Source organism: Dromiciops gliroides, chromosome 2 (genome assembly GCF_019393635.1).
Source record: "Dromiciops gliroides isolate mDroGli1 chromosome 2, mDroGli1.pri, whole genome shotgun sequence".
Lineage (NCBI taxonomy): Eukaryota > Metazoa > Chordata > Mammalia > Microbiotheria > Microbiotheriidae > Dromiciops > Dromiciops gliroides.
In genome coordinates, this window is record NC_057862.1 from 218,191,403 (window position 1) to 218,215,770 (window position 24,368).

At 37.0% G+C, this 24,368-nt stretch overlaps 1 protein-coding gene across 1 annotated transcript in view; it reads left to right on the top strand.

The window, feature by feature from the left end:
• PTPN21 (protein tyrosine phosphatase non-receptor type 21) overlaps positions 1-24,368 on the top strand; it is a 121,517-nt gene that overhangs the window by 59,175 nt on the left and 37,974 nt on the right. Inside the window, exons 6-11 of the mRNA XM_043985924.1 lie at positions 507-577; positions 3,856-3,943; positions 5,443-5,531; positions 12,569-12,656; positions 13,440-13,519; positions 24,082-24,142. Of these exons, the coding sequence (XP_043841859.1) occupies positions 507-577; positions 3,856-3,943; positions 5,443-5,531; positions 12,569-12,656; positions 13,440-13,519; positions 24,082-24,142 (477 nt within the window). The remainder of the gene's footprint in view (positions 1-506; positions 578-3,855; positions 3,944-5,442; positions 5,532-12,568; positions 12,657-13,439; positions 13,520-24,081; positions 24,143-24,368) is intronic.

Consider the following 24,368-nt stretch of genomic DNA (forward strand, 5'->3'; position numbering starts at 1 on the left):
GGCAGCTAAGGAATATACTGTACTGTTCTCAGTATTCACACAAATGCTGTTCTCTTTTGTTTCCTTATGTGCACATGATCTTATAGTATTGGACTCAAAGACCCTTTAGTAAATATTTTTAAATAACTAGGATCATACCTTGCATTTTGATAATGAAATGAAAAGGACTAGCAGGTTTCTTTTCATTCTTTTTCTTTTCTTTTTTTTTTTTTTGATGAGGCAGTTGGGGTAAAGTGACTTGTCTAGGGTCACAGAACTAGTAATTGTTAAGTGTCTGAGGCCAGATTTGAACTCAGGTCCTCCTGAATCCAGGGCCAGTGTTCTATCCACTGCGCCACCTAGCTGCCCCTCTTTTCATTCTTATGTGAAAGGAACATAATCCTTATTCTAAACTCCTTTTGAAAAGTCCTATTGTCAACTGTTTGGTAGTAAAGATTGCAGATGCTGGTATTCTTTAGCTATTCAACCAGTTTGTTTAAATACCTACTACTTTGTTTTGCTTACAGGGATGGTTACAGGATGAAAAAGTGTTGGAAGAAGCAACGCAAAAAGTGGCCTTGCTATACCAAAAATACAGGTCAGTGGCATGAATGCAGTGACTTTTAAATAGTTATGGACTTTTACAATTTTACAAATGCATTGACATAAGAAAATTCAGAACTTTAAAGGCAGCCTGGTTTTCTGATCCATGGGTCAGAGCCATAACATTCAATCTAACTATTCAATCTAACTTATCTAATGTCTCCCTCTTTAACAGAACTAGAAATGGAGAATTCCCCCTCCCCCCACCCCAGTTGCTTTCATTCTTTCATTCTTAGAGGGAATTTCAGTAAATGATTTATAAACTTCATGGGAATAATTATTACACACTGGGCTATTTAGTTATAAGGAAAAAAAATTCCAAACTGATATTTACATAGCACTTTACATTCATTTTCTCATTTGAACTGCACCATAGCCCTTTGTGGTTAGATTGTAAAGGTAGTATAGAGTGTCCCCAAAGTCTTAGTGTAGTTTGTTTTGTTTTGTTTTTTTGAGGCAATTGGGGTTAAGTGACTTGCCCAGGGTCACACAGCTAGTAAGTGTCAAGTGTCTGAGGCTGGATTTGAACTCAGGTCCTCCTCAATCCAGGGCCGGTGCTCTATCCATTGCACCACCTAACTGCCCCTGTAGTTTTTTTGTTTGTTTTGTTTGTTTGTTTGTTTGTTTTGCAGGGCAGTGAGGGTTAAATGACTTGTCCAGGGTCACACAGCTAATAAGTGGCAAGTGTCTGAGATCAGATTTTAACTCAGGTCCTTCTGAATCCAGGGCCAGTACTTTATCCACTGCTCCACCTAGCTACCCCCCACCCCTGTAGTTCTTTTTTTTTTAAGTTTTTATTGATACTTATCTCTTCATTGTGTCACTGTAGTATACTATGTACCTCTCTCCTTCCCAGTCCCAGAAAACCATCCCATATGTCAAATAGTATTTTTTAGAGAGAAAAAAGCCTGGGCAAATTGAAAAAGGCCTAAAACAAGTGTAAAGTGTAATATCTGTAGACCTCCCACTTTAATGAGGGGTAGGTTGAAGAAATCTCATATCTCTTCATTTGAGTCCTGTTTGATCTTTATGATTTTGTTATATTTACTTTTGTTTTTTTCTAGTGTGTGGTCATTCTTTCCATTTAAATGTTGTACTCATTGTGTATATTGTTTTCTTGGTTCTGCTTACTCCACTCTGCATGAGTTCATATAGATCTTTCCAGACTTCTTTATTCATCACACACGTTTTGTGTGTGTGTGTGTGTGGGGGGGGACAATGAGGGTTAAGTGACTTGCTCAGGGTCACACAGCTAGTAAGTGACAAGTGTCTGAGGCCACATTTGAACTCAGATCCTCCTGAATCCAGGTTCTTTATCCACTGTGCCACCTAGCTGCCCATCACACATAATTTCTTATAGTACAGTAGTATTCTATTACATTCATGTAGCATGATTTGTTTAGCCATTCCTTAATTGATGGGCATCTACTTTGCTTCCAATTTTTGTTTGTTTGTTTTTTTAAGTGAGGCAATTGGGGTTAAGTGACTTGCCCAGGGTCACACAGCTAGTAAGTGTTAAGTGTCTGAGGCTGGATTTGAACTCAGGTACTCCTGATTCCAAGGGCTGGGCTCTATCCACTGCGCCACCTAGCTGCCCCTTGCTTCCAATTTTTAGCTATTACAAAAAAATGCCACTATAAATATTTTGAATTATGTGGGAACTTTCTTATTGATGACTTCCTTGGGGTATGTGTCCATAAAGGAGTCTCTGGTTCAAAAAGTAGGGGCATTTTACTTTTACTGCAGTTTTAAGCATTAATAACTTAAAGCTTGTTTACCTTTACTAGACTTTTAGCCTATTAAACCTTTTTTTCCCCCATTGAACCTTAAAACTACACTAAGACTTTTGGAATTCCCAGGTGAGATTGAAGCAGAGAGAGATTAGGTGGTATGTGTCAAAGATGGAGCTCTAACTCTGGTTGTCTTGATTCCAAGTACAGCTCTCTATATTATACCAAGTTGCCTTAAATATTCTCACGCGGCCAAAGTCAGTGCCTTTTCTAAACAATGAAGTAGCTACATGTCATTTCAAATAGCCACTGTGTGCCTTCTACATATTACTGCTTAGCAGGGTATGTGATACGAGCTTACATTGCTTGACTTTTAGAGTGTTTATAGAAACTGTTGACATCTTTTGTCCTAATACCATAAGCACAATAGACCAGGTATTTGAGCGTGTTTTAACATTTGAGAAATGGCAGTCAAGACTGATATATTATCTGTGTTCGCAGGCTTACACTGCAGAGGAAAAGAGTGCTGTTCTCTCGTTGCTCCAATCTCCCCTGTATGCCATCAAAACTGATTTCCCCAAATCAGTTCTGTGTTCATGGTCCTTCAATAGTTTCTTATTTTTCATTTCCTGTAGGAGGAAGTGTACACTTTAACTGTAATTTCTGTCTCTTATTTATTGTGAGTCTGATGCACTTTTCCAGTATTATGTCATGCTAACCTAGCAAATTGGTGTACTTCTTCTTTAGATATTTTTTATACTTTCCTGCTTTAGTTTATGTCTTCTCTACCTAGAGTAATGTTCACTTTCACTGTTCATTTAAAACTTACTTATCAGGGCAGCTAGGTGGTGCAGTGGATAGAGCACTGGCCCTAGAGTCAGGAGGACCTGAGTTCAAATCCGACCTCAGACACTTAATGCTTACTAGCTGTGTGACCCTGGGCAAGTCACTTAACCCCAACTGCCTCACCAAACAAACAAACAAACAAAAACTTACTTATCCTATAAGGTCCAACTCACATCCGATTTCCTCTAGAACCATCCAAGTTGAATTGCTAATTTTCTCTCTCTCTTAGTCTCTGGTCTGTCTCTTTTTGTCTCTGTGTCTTTCTATCTCTGACTGTGACTCTCCATCTCTCTGACTCTCTGTGTATGACACTCTTTGTCTCTGTCTCTGTCTCTCTCTCAGACTCTCTCTGTGTCTCTTCCTCCCTCTCTTTTTTACTCTCTTGTCTCTCTTTGTCCTGCCCTCCCTCTCCTTTTTCTTTCACCCTCCTTCTTTCCATTTCCCTCTTTTCTCAATCCCTTTTTATGTCTCTTTCCCTTTATTTTTTCTCCTCTCTCTTCACTCACTCCTATAACACATATTAATCCATAATACTTATTATATACTGTCTAGTACTTTTAGATATATTTTCATGTGCATAATTCTTCTCCCATTCTCAAGAATGTGCAGATATTGAGGACTTAGACAGTTTGTAATGATTTTAATTTAATGATTGATCTTCAAAACTGACATTTTAAATTTTCTCTTTTGGTTGTAGAGGGCTTACCCCACCTGATGCTGAAATGCTATATATGCAAGAGGTAGAGAGGATGGATGGTTATGGGGAAGAGAGCTATCCTGCTAAGGTATGCAGTGTTCTTACTGTTTTACAAAAAAATGGGAATTGCATTGGGTTAAATGTAAACTTCTTCATTTGGCATTTAAAACCTTTGATAATCTGGCTCAAAGCTACCTTTCCAGGCTTATTTTATGGAACTCCTCTTCATGAACTCAGTCCAGCCAAAGTACACTCCTGTTTGTTCTATGAGCCCAACAAATCACCTCCCTCCTCTGCATAAGAACATTTTATCCCTTGTGCCTGGACTGTACTCTTTCCTCATCTCTCAGAATTATTGTCCCCTTTTGTTCCTTCAAGGCTAACCTCAGGTACTACCTCCTCTATGAAACCTTCCCTAATCCCTATCCTTTCCTGAACGTTGTTAGTTTTTTCCCTCTTGATTGCCTCCTGATTTTGTGTTCTACTTATTGTGAAAGAAGCAATGTGACAAAGCAGGCAGAGGGCTGACTTTAGAACAAAGCAGACTTTGATTCAAATTCTGCCTCTGAGAGCCTGAGTGATTCATTTAAACTCCCAGTTCTTCCAGGAACTCTCTCTAAGACTCTTAGGGCAGTGGCTGAAGCACATTGGAAGAAAGGATTTCCTTGTTGATATTCCTTAGGCCAGTGATCTTGAAGGTCCAAATCACAAAACAGACTTTATTTTTGTTCTTCTTACATGTACATCTAAGTTCCTTGAGGTCAGGGACTATTTTGCCTGACATCTGGTAAATACTTAATAAATGCTTGATGATTGCTGGGGTGATGAAATCATAGAAGATAGCTTAGAAGATAGCATAGAAGATAAGCTTCTTGACAGTAAGTTCTGTTTTGTTTCTGTATTGCTAAATCTAGATCCACTGAAACTAATAATTGGTTATGTTTTGCTTTCTGTGTTTCTTTATGGAATAATTTAGGAAAAATTCCATTATAATATTTCATATTTATGTAGTATTTTGCTGATTAAAAACATTCTTAATGACATCTCTGTGAGATAGATGGTATGTCTTGTTATCTCTATTTCTAGACGAGAAGACAGAGGCCTAGAATGGGTTGGTGACTTGCTCAGTATTAGGTTGTTAGTTAATGTAAGAACCAGAGAGCTGAGACTCATATTTAGATTTTCTAATTCCAACATTACTACTTTTTCCACAGTCACACACTGAATTTGTGTTCCTTGTGTTTAAAAACAAATAATGAGGATATCTGAAAAGTTAATCAAGGAACTCGACTAAAAGGTTAATCAAATTATACTAGTTTTACATATATCTCTTGCAAATATCAGTGGCAGGAGAGTTATCTGTACTAAAATTGTAGCAAGAGAATAAAATTAGCCCTTCATCACTTAAAAAAAATCTATACATATGTACATATATAGATATATGTAGTTGTGATGAAGTAAATATGTATAGTTCTTTCCACATCTTGTTTTAAGCTATCAAGTTAAGGTAATTGCTACTTTTCTAATGTATTTGCTTATCAAGAGTATTTTTTTGATGCTAGTATGATTTCTACTTTCTCATTTCAGGATAGCCAGGGAAGTGACATCTGTATTGGAGCCTGTCTCGATGGCATCTTTGTGAAACACAAAAATGGAAGACCTCCTGTTATATTTAGGTATTCTTAAATTTTTTTTCTTTAAAATTTTTAAAACAATTTCCTATTTGTGTTTTCTGTATTTCTGGTGATTTTTTTTTCCTCATCTACTTAAAATTCCTGGCAAGGCTTTATAAAGCTAAGAGGGAATTGTGTCTTTTCTCAAATGAAATGATTTCTCATTGTAGTTATTCCTTTGATGAGCTATGTGGAGAATATATTTCCAAAATAAAGGTGTAGGAAATAATTTTTAGTATTAATAAGTTGATGACACGGTAAGCTCCTGCTCTGATGCTTCCTTTGCTGTTGTTGGCTACAGAATAGAAGAGAAGGGGATTGATGAGTGCTCTCTCTTCCTTCACACTCTTGATTTAATGTCTGTTTCAGTGATGCCACCTTCTCCACCCTGGAATCCTTCAACCCTTTAACCTTTTGTCTGTTGTGGTCCTGTTACTCCCCAACCCTGGGTAACTCCCATTAATTCCCTTCTCTGTATTTATTCTGGAGTCACCAGGCTTGCTGGAAGAAGTCATAACATCCGACTTGTTGCATCTACTACAGTTTATGCTCTCTGATTTCAACAGTTTGTATTGCAAACCTTTTTGATTCTCTAACATGTTACTCATAGTAGTAGTTCTAAACTTTCTCCTCCTTCCTCTGGCCTCCCTTCCTCCATCCCTTTCCAGAATACCTTTGCAGATCCTCCATAGTTGTTCATGCTCTCTTTGTGCCTCAAGTAATAATGTGTGTTTACATGCTGTATCCCCTCAAGAGAGAGAGCAGAGACAATTTTCTATTTTCTGTTTTTATTCCTAGAGACTAGTTCAGTGCCTTACACATAGTAGGCACTTAATAAGTATATGCTTAATTAGTTGGAATTCAGCAGCTGATTTCATCTCCTATATCATGTGAAGTGACCCTCTTCTCTCATTTTTGACACTTCAAAACCCTTCTGTTGCTTCATATATTCCATGCTCCTTTCCACCATCCTCAGAAAATAAAGTGGCCTTTCGTCAAGTCAAGCCTAATCCTGTTAAACCTATGATCACTATCTCATCTCTTTCTGTCTCCTCCAGAACCTTGCTCCATCAATCACTCCTCTCTCTCATTGCAAAACTTCCATGAATAAGAGTAGACTTGCTGCTTGTATTTCTCAAAGTTCTCTCATTCCTCAAACCTCTGAATTTGGTTTTTGTCCTTACTTCTCTACTGAAACTGCTTTATCCAGACTCACTGTGATTTCTCTATTACCAAATCTAGTAGCTTCATCTCAGTTCTCTTAACTCTAGTTTGCTAAAAGATTTGGAAATAAATATATTACTCTTCTATTATATGTTCATTTATGTAAATATTTTAGTTGTCATTCACCTTGGCCACTGTTGTTTTTGGCAGTATTGACCAACCCTCCTTTCAAAAAAAGTACATTTTATTGATAGCTTTTGATTTTACATCACTTATATTTCCCAATGTATTCTTCCCACTGTTTTTGAATTTCTTCTCTTTTTTTTTCTGTGACATTGTTCTGCTCTTGTATCTTTTTCTTTCTTTGACTTTTCTTTCTCTCTTTTATTGGTTCCTTTTCTTCCTCAAGCGTCTGTAGAGTGAATTCCCCTAAGGCTCTGTCCTTATCATTCTCTGATTTCATTCTGCCTTCTTCTGCCTCTGCATTTATACATGGGGATTCCCCATGACTAACTGGAACCTCTCATATTTCTACTTGTTGAATAAGACACTAGTCAGGTACAATCTCAATATGGGGAATAACCTATGTGAAAATATGAAGGTGGTAATTGAATTTAAGAAGGCTACCTCAACATAAGCAGTCAGCTTGATTCCTACATGTCTACTCCAGAAAAGACCTAAACATTGCACTAGACTGAAAAACAATCAAGAAATTCAAGGGGAAACTATAGTAAGTGATTTGTTGTGCCCCTCAAATGCACAAAGAGTCAGCCTACAGGCATCAGGAAAGGGGACTGTCAGAAAAGCCAGTGCCAGGTAGTAGCTTCACAGAATGACCAGAAACTAGCCAGAGACATGATTAGCCTATTAGACTCTATATCCCAAGGCAAGAAGAGTGCCATATTTTCCTGAGAAATCCCAGGGGTTGTCAGAAACCCATAGCTGGCATCTTGAAAGTGACTAGGTGGGGCAGCAAGGATTGAGGTTGTGGTAGTGCTCAGGCTGTTACACTCCCTTCTTTCAGGCCTAAGGACTCCTATGTTCCCAGTACTATGACCTGAAATGTCATAGAAGGCTCTGAAGACCCAATGTTTTGAACCACAAAGATTGGGGGGAGGTGGCTAACTGCAAGGTGGAGGTTAGCAGAGAAACTCAGGTCACTTAGTTGAGACTAACGAGGGCTAAACAGCCTGCCTGAAAGTGCTGCAGGGAGTGGAGCTTGGCCCTGGTACAATACCCCTACGGAACTAAGACTGGAGAGATAAATAAATTGAGAAAGACATAGACAACGATAAAGAATAAAAATAGTTCCAGACAAACCCCAAAATCCAACCAAGAAGAAGAGAGTGACTCTATGACAACTACAAACACTTAAAGGAAACGTTGCGTTTTCCCCAAGCACTATATGAATAAATAGAAGAAATGAAGCAGGAGATAAAACGATGAAATAAGAACTCTGGAGGAAAGAATTGGAAGGCAAATAAATAACTTGGAGCAGAAAGTGGTAGACGTTACACAGTTAACAGACTCTCTAAAAATTAAAATAGACCAAACAGAAATCATTGACTCCATAAGACAATAAACACTATTAGAAGAAAATTAAAAGATAAAAAAAAGTTGAACAGCTGTCAGAAACAATTGATCTGGGAAATAGGTCAAGTGAAATCATTTTAAAAATCATAGGTCTCCCTGAAAACCATGATCAAACCAAAACCTGGACACTATTTTAAGAACCTGTACTGAATCTGTAAAGGGCCTGTGATGAAGCATGTACCTTCTGACAAAGCCACGATGCAGAAAGAGACGTGTTTTTGGAGATGGCCAGAGTGGATCTGTTTTGCTTCTTTATGCATATTTGGTTTTGCTTTTTTTGGGGGGGGAGTAGGGCAATGGGGCTTAAGTGACTTGCCCAGGGTCACACAGCTAGTAAGTTGCATATTTGTTTTAAGGATTTTCCCCTCTCTTTTTAATTGGGATGGGAGGTGTGGGAAGAGAATGGATTAGTAATAGTGCTAATATCTCCTGTCTTTTTTTTGGGGGGGGGGGCAGGGCAATGAGGGTTAAGTGACTCCTGTCCTTTTAATTACATTTTATCCTAGATCTATCTTAGTTATTTAGGCATATGTCTCTTTTCCTGTACTAGATTATAAACTCCCTTATGGCAAGCACTATTGTTTGTTTCCTCAGTGCATGGCATAAATAAATATTAGTGGCATAGCGGAAATTAAAACAAAACAATTTGCAGTCAAAGGACCCAAGTTCAAATATCATGGCTTGCTGTGAGATTTGGGGCAAATTATTTCTCTTCTCTAGACCTGTTTCTCCCTCAGTAAAATGAAAGGAGAGCTCAGAGAACATCTAACATTCGTATATTTTCATATATTGCTAAGCTCAGATTTGTAGGGTAGGTTAACTATGGGCTACATCCTGAGTTCCACTGCTCTTTGAAACACATTATTCTATTCCCTCCTACATTTTCTGGTGGGTTCAGAGTAGTCTTACATTATTCAAATTTTCTTTCCTATTTCTGTTTTTCAAGCTGTGATCTAACCATTAATCCAAATTCCATTCTCAGATTCAGTCATTTTTTTTTTAGGGGAGGAAGAATAGAAGGCAGCAGTTAAAAAAAAACCCAAATCAACTTTCCTGTTCCCCCCTCCCAATCTGTTAATGCCTTCCTCTTTCAAATTGCTTTCTCATAATCTGTATATATTTTTTGGATCCTCAGAATTATTATAATGTCTTGACCATAGTAAGCACTTATAAAAGCATATTGACACTATCACATACAGTTTATGTTTTTACATACATACATATATGTATGTATACACACACATACTCACATAGGAAATAAATTCAACATCTTAGTTTCAAACTTGTCCCGCTTGTCAAATACCGCTATCTTAAGCAACTGTTAATTTTCTACATCTAACTATCTTTTGTGAAGTCCTTGCCTTCAATAGGTAGTAACAATGAAAACACCATTTGTGCCCCTAAGGTCTTTGGTTTTTTGCCCAAGATTTTATAATTGTTGGCAATGCCTTCCGGGAGTTCCCTCAGGCAGTATCATTTGTGCCCACTTGGATTACCAAAAGTAGATAATAGTTATCTGGTTTGACAAGTCCTGGGAGATTTGTGTCACATCTTTGATACATATGCTGTGAGAGCAGACCCCTCTGTGGTTATCACATCTTCCAGTAACTGCCCTCAGTAATAAGCAGTAGGAAGTCATTTGCCATCACCCTTTTCTTACTCTGACCCTTACTGGATGAATATTTGATAGCATTTTGGGGTCTGTATGATTATTATATGGCACATAAGCAGCTTCTTACATTTTTTTAAACTTAAAATTCACTTTTTTAAATGAAAAATTCATTTTTCTCTTTCCCACTCCATAAAAAAGAAAAGAAATACTACATTGTCATATGTGTACATGTATGTGTATCTCATTCTGCACCTCTCTGGCAGACAGGGAGGAGCATGCTTCATAATTAGTATTCTGCAATCATGGTTGCTCATTGTATTGATCAGAGTTCTTAAGGCTTTCAGGGTTGATTGTCTTTATGATGTTGCTGTTAATATACATACACACATATATGTATATGCACACAGCCATACATACATACAACCATACATACACACATATCTTTGTTCTGCTTGCTTCACCTTGAATCATTTCATACAAATTTTCCCAGATTTCCCTGAAACCATCTTTTTCATCATTTCTTAAGGTATAGTAGTATTCATTACATGCATATATCATAATTTGTTTTGCCATTCCCCAATTGATGAGTACTACCTTAGGGTCCAGTTCTTTGCATTTAACAAAAAGAACTGCCATAGGGGCAGCTGGTTGGCGCAGTGGATAGAGCACCGGCCCTGGATTCAGGAGGACCTGAGTTCAAATCTGACCTCAGACACTTGACACTTACTAGATGTGTGACCCTGGGCATGTCACTTAACCCCAATTGCCTCACCAAAAAAAAAGTGTAAAAAAAAAAAAAAAGAACTGCCATAAACATTTTGGTACATAAAAGTCCTTTTCCTCTTTGATTGCTGTGGTTTATGGCTCTAACAGTGGTATTGCTGGGCCCGAGGTTATATATGATTTTTTGGACACAATTCCAAATAACTCTCCAGAATAGCTTCAATTTATACCTTTATCAAAAATGAATGAACGTTCCTATGTTTATATTTTCTAGCAGCTCCTCCAAGGTTTGTCATTTTCATTTTTTGTTAACTTTATCAATCTGGTGGGCATCAGGTAGAACCTTAGGAATGATTTAAAGCTGAATTCTTTGAGTGTCCAGCTACTTTCTCTTTGGGAAGATCCTCAAACTTGTTTCTTAACTCCAAGTATTTAGTTATCCCTCTTTCTATTCTCTTTTCTGTGACATTCTTCAACCTTCTAGCCTTCTGACACAGACTTTTCCCAGTCTCTTTAAATCTTATTCTTTGATTGACATTGAAGCCCTTCCAATAGTTTTTTGTTAAAATTATAAAATTTTATTATTTTTTCCATATAAATATTTTATTATTATTTCCAGTTACATTTAGAGATAGTTTTCAATATTTGTTTTTATAAGATTTCTAGTTTCAAATTTTTCTTCCTCCCTCTCCTCCCTCCGCCCTCCCCAAGACAGCAAGTAATCCGACATAGGTTATATATGTACAATCACTTTAAACATATTTCTGCATTAGTCATGTTACGAGAGAAGAATCAGAGCAAAAAGGAAAAACCTTCAAAAAGAAAAACAACAACAACAAAACCAATAAAAATAGTATGGTTCGATCTGCATCTAGATTCCACAGTTCTTTTTCTTCCTGGACTTGGAGAGCATTTTCCATCATGAGTCCTTTGGAACCATCTTGGACCATTGTATTGCTGAGAAGAATCAAGTCTATCACAGCCTTCCAATAGTTTTAAAGGAACATTTCATTCTCCCTGACAGCCCAGAGTATCTAGAGAGTCATTCCTTGAGCCATTTTGCTTTCTTTTCCAGTAGGAAAAACTATATGCAATTTGAACATAGGTATCAGTCTCTTGGCTCTTACAGAAATACAAACATTGCTCACTCTTTGCAGGTCATAATAAAATCCTCCATATTCTTTGTACTTGTTGGGAGTGAAATCCTCTCTCAATGTCCTTGTTATTTCCTTCCTTGGAGAATTACTAATTAATTAATGTAGAACTTTGTACACAACCTCATGAAACTTGTTACTTTTCAGTCTCTCATTATAATAATTTATATACTTGTATTAAATCCCCAAGACTTTCATGCTTCTTGAGAATATGGAATATGTGTTGTCTTCTGCTTTGTATACTCCACAGGTTTTAGCATTTGATGTGGTAATATTTGTATCACAATTCCTGTGCATAAAAGTGTTCAACATAAATTGGTGGCGCAGTGGATAAAGCACTGGCCCTGGATTCAGGAGGACCTGAGTTCAAATCTGACCTCAGACACTTGACACTTACTAGCTGTGTGACCCTGGGCAAGTCACTTAACCCTCATTGCCCCGCAAAACAAACAAACAAAATGTAATTAGTAGATTCTTGAGGCAGGTTGGTATAGTGGATAGAGAGCTGGACTTGGAATGAGAAAGACTTGGTTCAAGTCCCATCTTTGACAAATACTGTCTCTCTGGGACTCTGAGCAAGGGACATCTTCCCAGTGCCCCCTGGCACCTCTAAAAGACTCTTAAATTGAAGAGAAAGTGCTGGCCAATATTGGTAGAAAGAATTTTCTTGCTGGAAATCTCCTACACTAATGAAGTGAGAAGTCTGATAAATAAAAAAGATCATAAATAAACTCAAAATTTCCCCTTTAAGATTTACAAAGCTATGAGTTTATGATGTTATTCTCTTTCTTTAGGTGGCACGACATTGCTAATATGTCACACAATAAGTCCTTCTTTGCATTAGAACTGGCAAATAAAGAGGAGACCATCCAATTTCAAACTGTGAGTATTAGTAGCTTCCACTGAGCATTTTTAACTATGCATTTGGAGTTTTGGTGGCTTTAAAATTGTACCTTGATAAATATATTTTGATTTTGACATGAAATTCTAGAGAGACAATAGCAAAGAGTAGTTGAATGGTTTAATCAGTCATATTTTTCAGATAGTTGTTAGGCTCTTTCTTGAATAAAGTCATCAACAAGTATTTATTAAATACTTAATAAGTGCTAGACACTGTGCTAAGTGCTGGGAATACAAATACAAGTAATAAGAAAGACAGTTTCTACCCTCAAGAAATTTACCTTCTAATAGGAAGTATAGAAAGTGTAGAAAGACAGGTAGTGAGTCCAAAGTGGAATGAAGGAGTGAACATGCGTTGCCTTGGATACTTTCCTTAAAATGCCTTTATATGGGGCCTCTTATTCAAACATCGTATTGAAAAAACTTTTTTTTTGGATGGTGATTATTGGGTAAGGATCTAAAGTGGCATCTTCACCAACAACTGTCAGTTACTCTATTATTTTTCCATTTCAGAAACATTTTTTGGGTTGCTGAGTAGATACCTACTACCTAATAAGAAATCTCTTAGGCTATCTGTAGTGTGTAATTTTACCAGTTTGCATCCTTACAGGATGCCTTTTACATGATTCAGTTTTCAGTTGAACAACCTGAGAAATCAGCAATATATTAAAAATGGCTCATTAATAGAATATTGTATGTAGTGGTCTTAAGTGTGCTATATGTGAAAACACATTCATCTTAATTTTTGAACATTTTATTTGCTAGGAAGACATGGAAACTGCCAAATATGTATGGAGGCTGTGTGTTGCTAGACACAAGTTTTACAGACTAAACAAATGCAATCTGTAAGTATTATTTGCTTATAGAACTCTGGGAAAAATGATTTTAGACATTTCAACTTCATATTTTGTTTTATAAACTTAGAAATCTAGTTGGTTCCCAAAGAGGAGAGGGTCATGTTTTTATACTCCTTGTATAATATTTTTTTCTCTATTTGGTTTTCATATTAAGGATGCTATACTAATTTGTTTCACTATTTCCTTTGGACCAATTTTCCATGGCTGAACATTATAGTTTGCATAGAATCACCTGATCAAAGATTTAGAGCCAGAAGGACACCTTAGTGATCATTTAGCCCAATAACTTCATTTCATAAATAAGGAAATTGAACCCCAGAAAAGTTAAGTGTCTTGTCCAGGGTCACAGAGGGAGACAGTTCCAGAGCCAGGATTTAAACTCCGAGGTCTTCAGTCTCAAATCCAGTACTTTGGGGGCAGCTAGGTGGCCCAGTGGATAAAGCACTGGCCCTGGATTCAGGATGACTTGAGTTCAAATACATCCTCAGACACTTGACACTTACTAGCTGTGTGGCCCTGGGCAAATCACTTAATCCTCATTGTCCTGCCCCAAAATAACTAACTAACTAAATAAATCCAGTACTCTTTCCAGGGTAGCATGCTGTCTCTCTTCAACTCATTCCTGAATAATACCTTGAAACACATTTTTAAAGGTTGTGCCCTTATTAGTAATTTTGATGTCCAAATTCAGTATTCTCTTTTTACTTCTCAAAGGTAAAGAATACAAAATACTTGGCTCTTTCCCCTGGAGTTGGTTTTAAAAATTTTTAATTAATTTTTTTTTTTTTAGTAAACCCAGATTTATAGAATCCTAGCTTACTTGTGGGTAGAGCTATTTGATTCACTCTTAAAGACTCACGTACAGGGAGAGGAAATCAGCATGTGTGCAAGTTTTTTCTGATCATGTTCTCCCCCACCTGTTATAAATGATAATGTATATTATAAATATGTAATAACTGTTATGTAGAGGCAAGCAGTATATTGTACACAGTGCCCCAGTCCAGCTCTTAAGACAGTGCCTGGCATAAAGTAGGCACTTATAAGTACTTTGTGACCAACTGAATAATTTGCCAAAGGTACTTATTTGATGTTTCTATAATTGTGTAGCTTGATGTGAAATAATTACTGTTTTTTAAAAATTCTCCTGTTCTTGTGTTTTGTTCTGCTAGCTGAAAAAAAAATCTTTTAGGTGAAAAAGTCACTTAACCCTCATTGCCCCACCACCCCCCAAAAAGGGCAGCAAGGTGGCCCAGTTGATAAAGCACCGGTCCTGGATTCAGGAGGACCTGAGTTCAATTCCGGCCTCAGATACTTGACACTAGCTGTGTGACCCTGGGCAAGTCACTTAACCCTCATTGCCCTGCCAAAAAAAAAAAAGTACTGTGGCATATAGCCACCTGGTAGTGATTTTAATATTCAGAGGAAAAAAGAAATAAATATTTGTTTACCTTGTGGTAAAATGACTCAGTGTGTGAAATATAATTTTTGCTGTACATCTGTTTTATGCTGAACATAAGTAAATGCACATTTATTCACTATTACAACCGTGGAAGAGAAAATATTCCATTTTAAATAGAATAATTATATGTAGTGGGCAGGTTTCCAAATTGTAAATCATACTATTTCCATAAAGTAGCCTCACATAATTATTTATGATTTATTTTCTTGGACTTGATTTTCTGGTGATCTGGCTCAGTAACAAGCTTACCCATATGAAATAAATGAATTCTTTGTTTTGGACATTTTTTAAAGGTGGGATGGGGGGAGGAATCGCAAAACCTGAAAGAAATTTGAATTTATATATACCATTTCTTTGAAGAGCTCCACTAGTTGTTATATTGAGCTCATTCAATATTGTGTCATAACAATACTGAAGCCCCTCCCTACAGACTTTAGAGACCCAAGGTCAAGTCCTGCTTCTGACACATGCCATGTGATCCTGGGCAAGTGACTTAACAGCTCTTAGTGTTCTAGGCAGCTCTTCAAGACAGTACATTTCAGGGAAGGTACTGACCTACTTTGGTAGAGAGAGTTACCCTATCTGGGTGTAACCTGTATCAATGAAAAGATAGGTCCAGGTCCTGCCCCTCTCCCTTACAGATGGGTAAACATAATTACATAGGAATGAATTTATGGGGTTAAAGAACTGGACTAGATTTCCTGAGTCCAAATTTGGATCTCATTTCAATTAATTGTGTTATTGGGCAATCTTTTAGCCTGATAAATCAATTTACTTTACACAAAGGAGCTGTATAGAAAATTTTTTCTTCTCATTTAGAAGTAGGGCTCCTTTCTAATTGTTCAACAAATGATGAAATGGCTCCTAGGATTTGTCAAGGGTAAGAGGTGGTGGTCCTTAAGTATTCCTCAATAAAGAAGTACACTCTCACACAGTCCAATTAGAATTAAAAGTCTTTTATTTGGCAATAGAGAAAATGACCAAGTGGGAAGTCAAAGACTTTACCCCTCACGGAGGAGGGCTCAGAAACATTCTCCTCCTTGAACAGAGGGAAGGCAAAAGCTTTTATAGGGGATAGATAGGATGTCCACTTGAAAACTGAAAAGTTCCACTTTGGGCTGGGATGAGGAAAAATTGGATGCTTGTCATATTCCTGAGAGTTGAGGAGGATTTTTTTGAAATGATGGTCCTGACCTTTGGGGTTATCTTAGTTTCCTAATTGAAGTTCCTGCTATAGAATTTTATCTCCCCTTACACCTTTGGTATGTCTGTCCTGATATCTAGTTGGTCAATCTAAACTTTAATAGCCCCTTGATTCCTTGATATGTCTGTCCTGTTATCTGGTCATCTTTGGTTTTGCTTCTCACAGGAGAAACTTTTTCTGATTTATCCTAAGTCCCATGTCAGATTTTAATGGTGAAATGGCATTATGACTTTGTACTTTTTGTTTATGTAAATTTAACAAGGGACATTTTATCAACCAATTATACTATTCTTTAACCTTATCAGAATTAGATTAATCATCTAAACATTTTGGATCTCCTTTTGAAAAATATGTAAAATGGGATTGATAAATGTCCTTCCGGTAATGTATATTAAGGAAGTATTCTGTAATGTAATAAAGAAATGGGGGGGGCATCTAGGTGGTGCAGTAGATAAAGTACCAGCCCCGGATTCAGGAAGACCTGAGTTCAAATATGACCTTAAGACACTTGAAACTTACTAGCTGTGTGACCCTGGGCAAGTCACTTAACCCTCATTGCCCCACCAAAAAAAAAAAAAAAAAGAAAGAAATAGGGAGATGGTATCTGTGATGTAATTTTCTGGACCATTTTTATCTTTTCAAACTTTTCTCTGGTATTATTGTTTTTTCCTCTTCATTAAGAACACTGAATTCCCCGTGCCCTACTAGACTTTTCACCCTTACAACTTTTAGTACACTCAAAAGAAAGGTCAAATAAAATTAAAAATTTTCATGCCTCATTCTTTGAATATCTTGAAAAGGCACCTGTTTTTAATGCAGGGGATCTTAGAATGCATATGAGTTCCATTTTGAGAGACATCTTGGTAAGATAGAGAGCTGGCTTCAGGGTTAGGGTTACCTACCTTTGATCTAGCCTTGGACACTTCCTGGCTGGGTGATCCTGGGAAAATTATTTAACCTCCTTGTGTACCAAGCAAATCTCTAAGACCTTAAGTTGCTGAGGAAGGTACTACTCTACATTTGTAAAGGATGTTTCATTATTTCCTCACTGAAATTATTAGTGAAATCACAGGTTCTAAAAAATAAATAACTTCCCTCTACAAAACAAAACATGAGCTTCAGTGAGAAATGCTTTCCATTTTTATCTTGTGCTCTGAAATCCAGAACTCTAATTATTTCCTATTTGTTCTGTTCTATGCATTATATCACTAGTTCTCTTCAAGAACTCTGTTTTTCAAATTAGTGATTTTCCATAGTTTTAGTAAATTCCCTACACAATCATCAAAACTTGTTTGCCTATATACAAATAGAATGTTTGATCCCAAAGTAAATCCTTAGTACAATGATGTGAAGGTAAGAGTGCTTAGATTATTAGAAATGATTAAAGAGGTTTCTTCAAGTTATTATTATTATTATTTTTTTTGGCCAGGAAAATTGCCTTTTAAAAATTACATAGAAATGGCATTTAGGGGTGGGTGTAGTAAGCCTCCATACAGGGTGCTGTGGATTGGGGTGCCAAAATAGACATTGTGTGGGTGCTGATACTTGAGTTCTGTGTCTATGAATTTTGTATTTAGAATACCCAGAGTTTCACTTCCGTCCCAGGTTGGTCTACAGCAGCAACACTGATGTACTTGTGGGAGTTTGTTGGCAGAGGTTTCTTTCAACACTCTCTACCTTTCCCCCTCACCCACAAGTCTCTGGCAACCTCAGTGTCTGGGTCGGAAGTAAACCTCTCACTGAAGCAACAATTTTGGCAAAGACTGGCCTCAGTTACAGAGGGGGAATATTTTCAAACAACAGAAGACATCAACATGCCCAACGTGAAATGTGTAGTAAATGACAGAGACAGGATTTGAATCCAAATGCTCTGAACCAAACTTCAGTTTGGGTCATAGTGTCCTTATCTGTAAAATGAGAAGGTTGGACTATGTCTTCTGATTCCTTTTCTTATCTAAGTCTGTCACTCTAATTATCTTCCTGGACCTCGGTTTCCTTATCTATAAAATGAGGGGGTTGGACTAGATGACTTCTGAGTTCTTCTAGCTCTAGCTATGATTCTGTGGCCATATCTCTAAATGTTGGTATCCGGTTAAGTAATGAAAAATTAAAAAAAAAAATTCAAGGCTCTGTATATTGTCCCAGGCCAACTTTTGTGGACTAAAGTAGTGAACATAGTTCAAAATGCTAGCTTATTCCTTAAAAACTAGGTAAAAAAAAATTGGAGAATCCAGTCAACCTTCAAAAAGAACCAATTCTATTTATACTTAGTCACCTTAATATGGCCTCATAATATTAATAATGATGATGATGATTCCTTCTGTGGATATAGTAACCTAAATTTGCAAAGCATTTTCATATTTGTTAAAACATTTGAACCTAAAGATGTTAAAAGTCCTATAATACCAACTTTAATGGATGTTATTTAACAAACATTATTAAATGTCTCATGAAAGCAAGGAACCATGTTAGCTGCTAAGGATATTAGAAGTGTATTGTTTGTTGAGGGAAAATGCAAGCATAGAAATAATCAATACATGGGACAGTGAAAGAAGTACAAGAATAATTCCAGGCAAAATACTATGAGAGGGGCAGCTAGGTAGCACAATGGATAAAACACTGGCCTTGGATTCAGGAGGACCTGAGTTCAAATGTGGCCTCAGACACTTGACACTAGCTGTGTGACCCTGGGCAAGTCACTTAACCCCAATTGCCTCACTAAAAAAAAAAAAAAAAAGAAAGAAATATAGCTCTGAAAAAACAGGCTTTGAAAAAGCCCATTGTAATTTCACTCCATGAAAGGCAAGTGTGCCTCCCCATCTGTCTTTATATTTGTTATCATTCCCCATCACAACTACTTTGGTTTGTTTTTGTGAGGCAGTGGGGGGTTAAGTGACTTGCCCAGGGTCACACAGCTAGTGTCAAGTGTCTGAGGCCAGATTTGAACTCAGGTCCTCCTGAATCCAAGGCCAGTGTTTTATCCATTGTGCTACCTAGCTGCCCTTCTCATAGTATTGGAGTTAACCCTTTCACAGAACAGTTAAGTTGGGGGGTGGGGAGACAGGTGTCATAGTGACAAAAAGGGCCTCATGTAGAGGGTGGCATCTGACTTAGGTTTTTAAGGGAAGGAGTTCGGTGCATGGTGGTGGGGAATAATCCATTTTAGACTTGGGGAATACTGTGAACAAAGGCCACAGGTTTAGAAAGAGACAAGATGAAAATGGGAACGGAGAGTAGCTCAGTTAGGCTAAAATATGTGACATACCAAGAGAGAATAGTATAAGAGAGGCTAGAAAGGTAGGTTGGAGGTTAGTTGTGGAATGCTTTGAATGCCAGGGTCCAACAGTCCAAGAAATAAATTCTTTTTGGATTGGATTGCCTAATCTTCTAAAATAAACATGAAGGGCAATTATTAAAGGATGCTGTCAGACTTTGAGATATTCAACCCCGCCACCTTGAACTAGGAACCCTGATTACAGTCATTTACTCTAATTTAGTTGTTGATAAATCTTGATTTTTTGTCGTTTCAAATGTACTGTTGAAAATAGGCTAACAAGTAGGATTTGATTCTAAGATTTGACTATAGGACGTGACCTTGTCTGGTTTGATTTCTGAGGACAGCATTAAATTATGAGAAAAAAATTATGCTTAAGGATCATACTTTATGATTAATTTAATCATCTATTCTCTTTGTAATTTGGTTACTCTAGTAATAATCTCTAGAAAACCAATAGAGCATCTCGTCATACTTCTTATAAACAGTAATAATACCTTTCATGAGCCTTATTAGGCAGGAACATATGGGAGCAAAGATGGAGGTTAAAAAATGACTTGATAGGCTTAAACAAAGTGTTATTGAAGTCAAGAATAAGTAATTTTTGTTCCTGGCACCTTTCTTCAAATAATATACCTTACTCACTGCACATCTATAACCTATATCAAATTGATTGCCTTCTTAATGAGGGGGGAAGAGGAGGGAGGGAGAGAATTTGGAACTCAAAATTTTCAAAAGATGTTTAAAAGTTGTTTTTCTAAGTAATTGGGGGAGAATAAAATATTAAATTTTTTAAAGGAGTAGGGAATGGACTGGTTAGCACATGTGTGAAGTTTTCTAGTACAAATGAAAACAGCTTATTTGGGACCTCATATGGCCAATTTATGTATTTGTTAGGATCCAAATGTTTTAACACTCAGTGTTAGAGTAATGCCTGCCAAATAAAAACATTCCAAAAAATAACAAAAAAATTTATCATACTAAGTTAAAAACAACAACAACACAACAAAACCAACCCAAAACAAAATATAAAGCTGTACATTTTTATGTTTTGAAAAATACCTATAGAAAGGTAGTGTGGCATGATGACTAGAGTGAAGATCTGGAAGCTAGGAATACCTGGTTCAAGGCCTGTCTCTGACTGTGTGACTGAGTTAAGTCACTAAAAATCTCAGTGCTCTAGGCAACACTCTGAAACCATAAGTTTCTGAGAAGGTGTCATTCCATATCAATAAGAGGGAGTTGCCACAGCTTAGAGTTCCATGTTGTGGAAATCACAAGTCTCATCCTTTTTTAATCTTAAAAATAGCTAACCTTATTTTCATAGAAATCAGTTGTTGTAGTCAAATTTTCCAATAAAACTATCAATGTTCTCATTGTCACAGGGGATTGGTGGGGCAGGGGTGGGGGGGTTCTCGGGTAAAGAATTACAACTCAGTCCAATTAGAATAAAATGGTCTTTTATTGGGGCACTAGGGAAAGTGACTGAGAGGGATGTCGAAGCCTCAAGGGAAGGAGATGACTTAGACTTATTCTCCCAGAACAGAAGAAAGACAAAAGCTTTTTATAGAGGATAGATGGTGTCAACACCTGACAATGGAAAGTTCCTTTTGGGGGTGGGCTGGGAAAAGCTTGAATAAGGGGTGGTGGTCCTGACTTTTGGAGTTATCTCTGTCCCCTGGTGTTGTTCCAGGTAGTAGTCATGCCCAATTGACTTTTCTGATGTAGAATTTTATCTCCCCTTACTTCCTGATATCTAGTTGGCCAGTTTAAATTTAATAGTCCCTTAATTCCTCTAAATGTTCTAAACCCCATGCCGTTATCCTTTGATATTTAAGATTGTGAGAATAAAGAAGTAAAAGCTGATTCTTAAAGTGATATTAAACACACTAAAAGAACACTCTTCTCTTCTGGACAGGTCAAGTCAACATATTAAGAAGTATTTATTAAGCAACTACTATGTGTCAGGTACTATGCTAAATGCTAGGGATGCTAAGGGGGGAAAAAGGCAAAAAATAGCCCCTGCTCTCAAGAACCTTACAGTCTTATTGGGGAAGACAACATATAAACAACTTTAGACTAGTGGTATATACAAATTGGAGATAATTTTGGGAGGAGGCAATAAGATTAAGGAAGACTGGGAAAAGCTTTTCATAGAAGGTAGGACTTTACCTGAGGCTGGAAGGAAGTCAAAAGGCAAAGATGAGGAGGGAGAAAATTCCAGGTATGGAGGATAACCAAGGAAAATTTGCAGACTCTGGAGATGGAGTGTCTTGTGTGAGAAAGCCAGTGTCATTGGATTGCAGAGGATATGGAAGGAAGGTAAAAGAAGTTGGAAAAGGTAGAAAAGGATTGGGTTCTGAAGGACTTTAAATGCAAAAATAAAAAATTAAATTTGATCCTCAAGCCATTGGAGTTGATTGAATAGGGGGTAGCCATGATCAGGGTTATGCTTTAGGAAGATCACTTTTATAGATGAATAGAAGACGGACCGCTTTGGGGAGACACTTGAAGCAGGGAGACCAACTAGCAGTTTCTTGTAATAGAGGTGACTAGTTGTTCTATCCTTGTTTTCCTGTCAGTTTTTAAGGTTTAACATTTAAAAGGTTGGTTACTTTCTTCCAGCTTCTTTGCTTGCAATAAATTACAACCAAGTGAATGTCAGTGTAATTCAATAGCTGGACTTTCTATGAGCATGTTTAATTTTGAGAACAAAAATGTACACATGTTCCCCTAATTTATGATTTTTTCCCTATATGCTATCTCACAATGTCATGCAAGGAAAATTCTTTGTCAACTCTAAAGTGCTAGTTAAATCTCAGTTGTCATTAAAATCATGAGTCTTAAGAAAAATTCTACTTTTAAAATAGGCAAGCATAATGACCTTTACTAGTATTACTATTTACTTTAAATGTATAAAATCATGTAGAGTTAATATTGTATTCAAAGAAACACAAATGTCTAGGTACAATTAAGTAGATACATTTGTAACTAATCTTTACTCTTAGTTTTAACCTAGTTCTCTATCTCCATTCATGCTTCATGCTTCTCACAATCTATTCTGAATCTCTTAACTTAAAACCTTCCTGGGGCATGTTCATCATTTCACAATCCCTGGTCAGATTGTCATCGAAAACCCTCTTAGTAGGTCACCTTTCTTCATTTATTAGCTATTTCTATTCAGCCTGGACCTACCAAAAGAGAGACTTGAATGCTTCAATCAATCAGCAAGTATTTATTAGATGTCCAGTAGGTTCAAAGAATGAAAGAATACCTGTTTACAAGGAACTTACATTCTAATACTTCCAAACTAATCCTAGAGAAGATTATAAAGAGATCTATAATCAATTTACAAGTCTCCAGATCCTCTATATCCCCGCCCCCCCCCCACCTCCCTGCCCCATACAAACCAAAAGGAGAGAGGGAAAAAAGACTAAATTATTAGTTTGCAAATTTGTGGTAAAAATCTCATGATTGTTTTTCCTCCCCTTTCTGAAAAGAGAATATTTCCTCATTTGCTTTAAGCTTCTCTCTCACTTCTCCCTCAAAGAGTCCCGCTGTCTATTTGGTCAAAATTCACATCTAATTGTTTCCAAAGAAAGCATCATCAAGTACCTCTGCTATCTGACACAGATTGCCTCCTGTGAAAAGCTTAGAGTTAGAACACCCAATTGTTGGGAGGCAATTTTTTAAAAAGCATATCTAAAAAAAAGAACAAGGTTGTTAAAATTGAGATGAAACAACCCCTGGTACGATTTTTCCTCTTGTCTTCTTATACCTTTTATATAGATACTTTCCAGTTTCTTCATCTGTGAACGGTGCCTCAGATCTTTCCTTCTCCTTTTCTTTTAACTGTTTCCCATCCTTTCTCATTCTCCCATTCTTTCTATTGTGCAACAGAGCTAAAACAAATAGCAACAACAGAGAAGTGTTTCCCTTCCCTGCCCTATCCTCAAGCTATGTGTAGAGTTCATAAATGCACTGTGTATTGAATTTCATCATTGCTGATGAAGGTAACTCAAAAGTGTGCTCCCTTGCCTTGGGAGATCTATTCACTTTGACTAAAGTTATAAAGTGTAATAAACTTACCTTTGATTAGTCATCAATGAGCATAAGACTTTTTATGTGGTATAATAGTTCAAAGACCATTTCTTCATTTTCAAGAAGTTAGAAGCTGACTTAGGAATATAGGGTGGAAGTGACACTTTTCCCCACCATTTCATTTTCTGTGGTTGACATGTCTTTATGGGAATGGTCAGAATGCCAGTAACTTAAAAGAAACTAATGTTGTCCCTTGCAGATACTTTGGCTTCAAGAGCAGGAGTGGTACTAGTACAAACCTTGCTGGTCAGGTTCTTGAGGGCTGGGACTGTCTTGCCTCTTTTTGTATCTCCACCAATTAGCACGATGCCTGGCATGTAGTAGGTGCTTAGTAAATGTTGATTGATTGAATGGAAAAGAAGAGGAAATGTTATATTTTTTTGCACCCCACCCCTACCAGCAGCAGAAGATTGTGCTTTTTAAATTGTCTTTTTGTTTTAGCTTATTCTTGTAGAATTTTTTATAAGACTGTTCTTAAAAATATGTTTGTTTGTTTGTTTTTTTAATTCTAGGCAAACTCAGACTCTTACAGTGAATTCTGTTAGAAGGAGGTCTTCATCAAGGATGTCTCTGGTAAGGAGATGAAATTGTCTTACATATGATTTTTGTTTTGTTTTGTTTGTTTGTTTGTTTTTTTGCAGGCAATGGAGGTTAAGTGACTTGCCCAGGGTCACACAGCTAGTAAATGTCAAGTGTCTGAGGCTGGATTTGAACTCAGGTACTCCTGAATCCAGGGCCAGTGCTTTAACCACTGTGCCATCTAGCTGCCCCTTATATATGATTTTTAAAAAATCTTTTT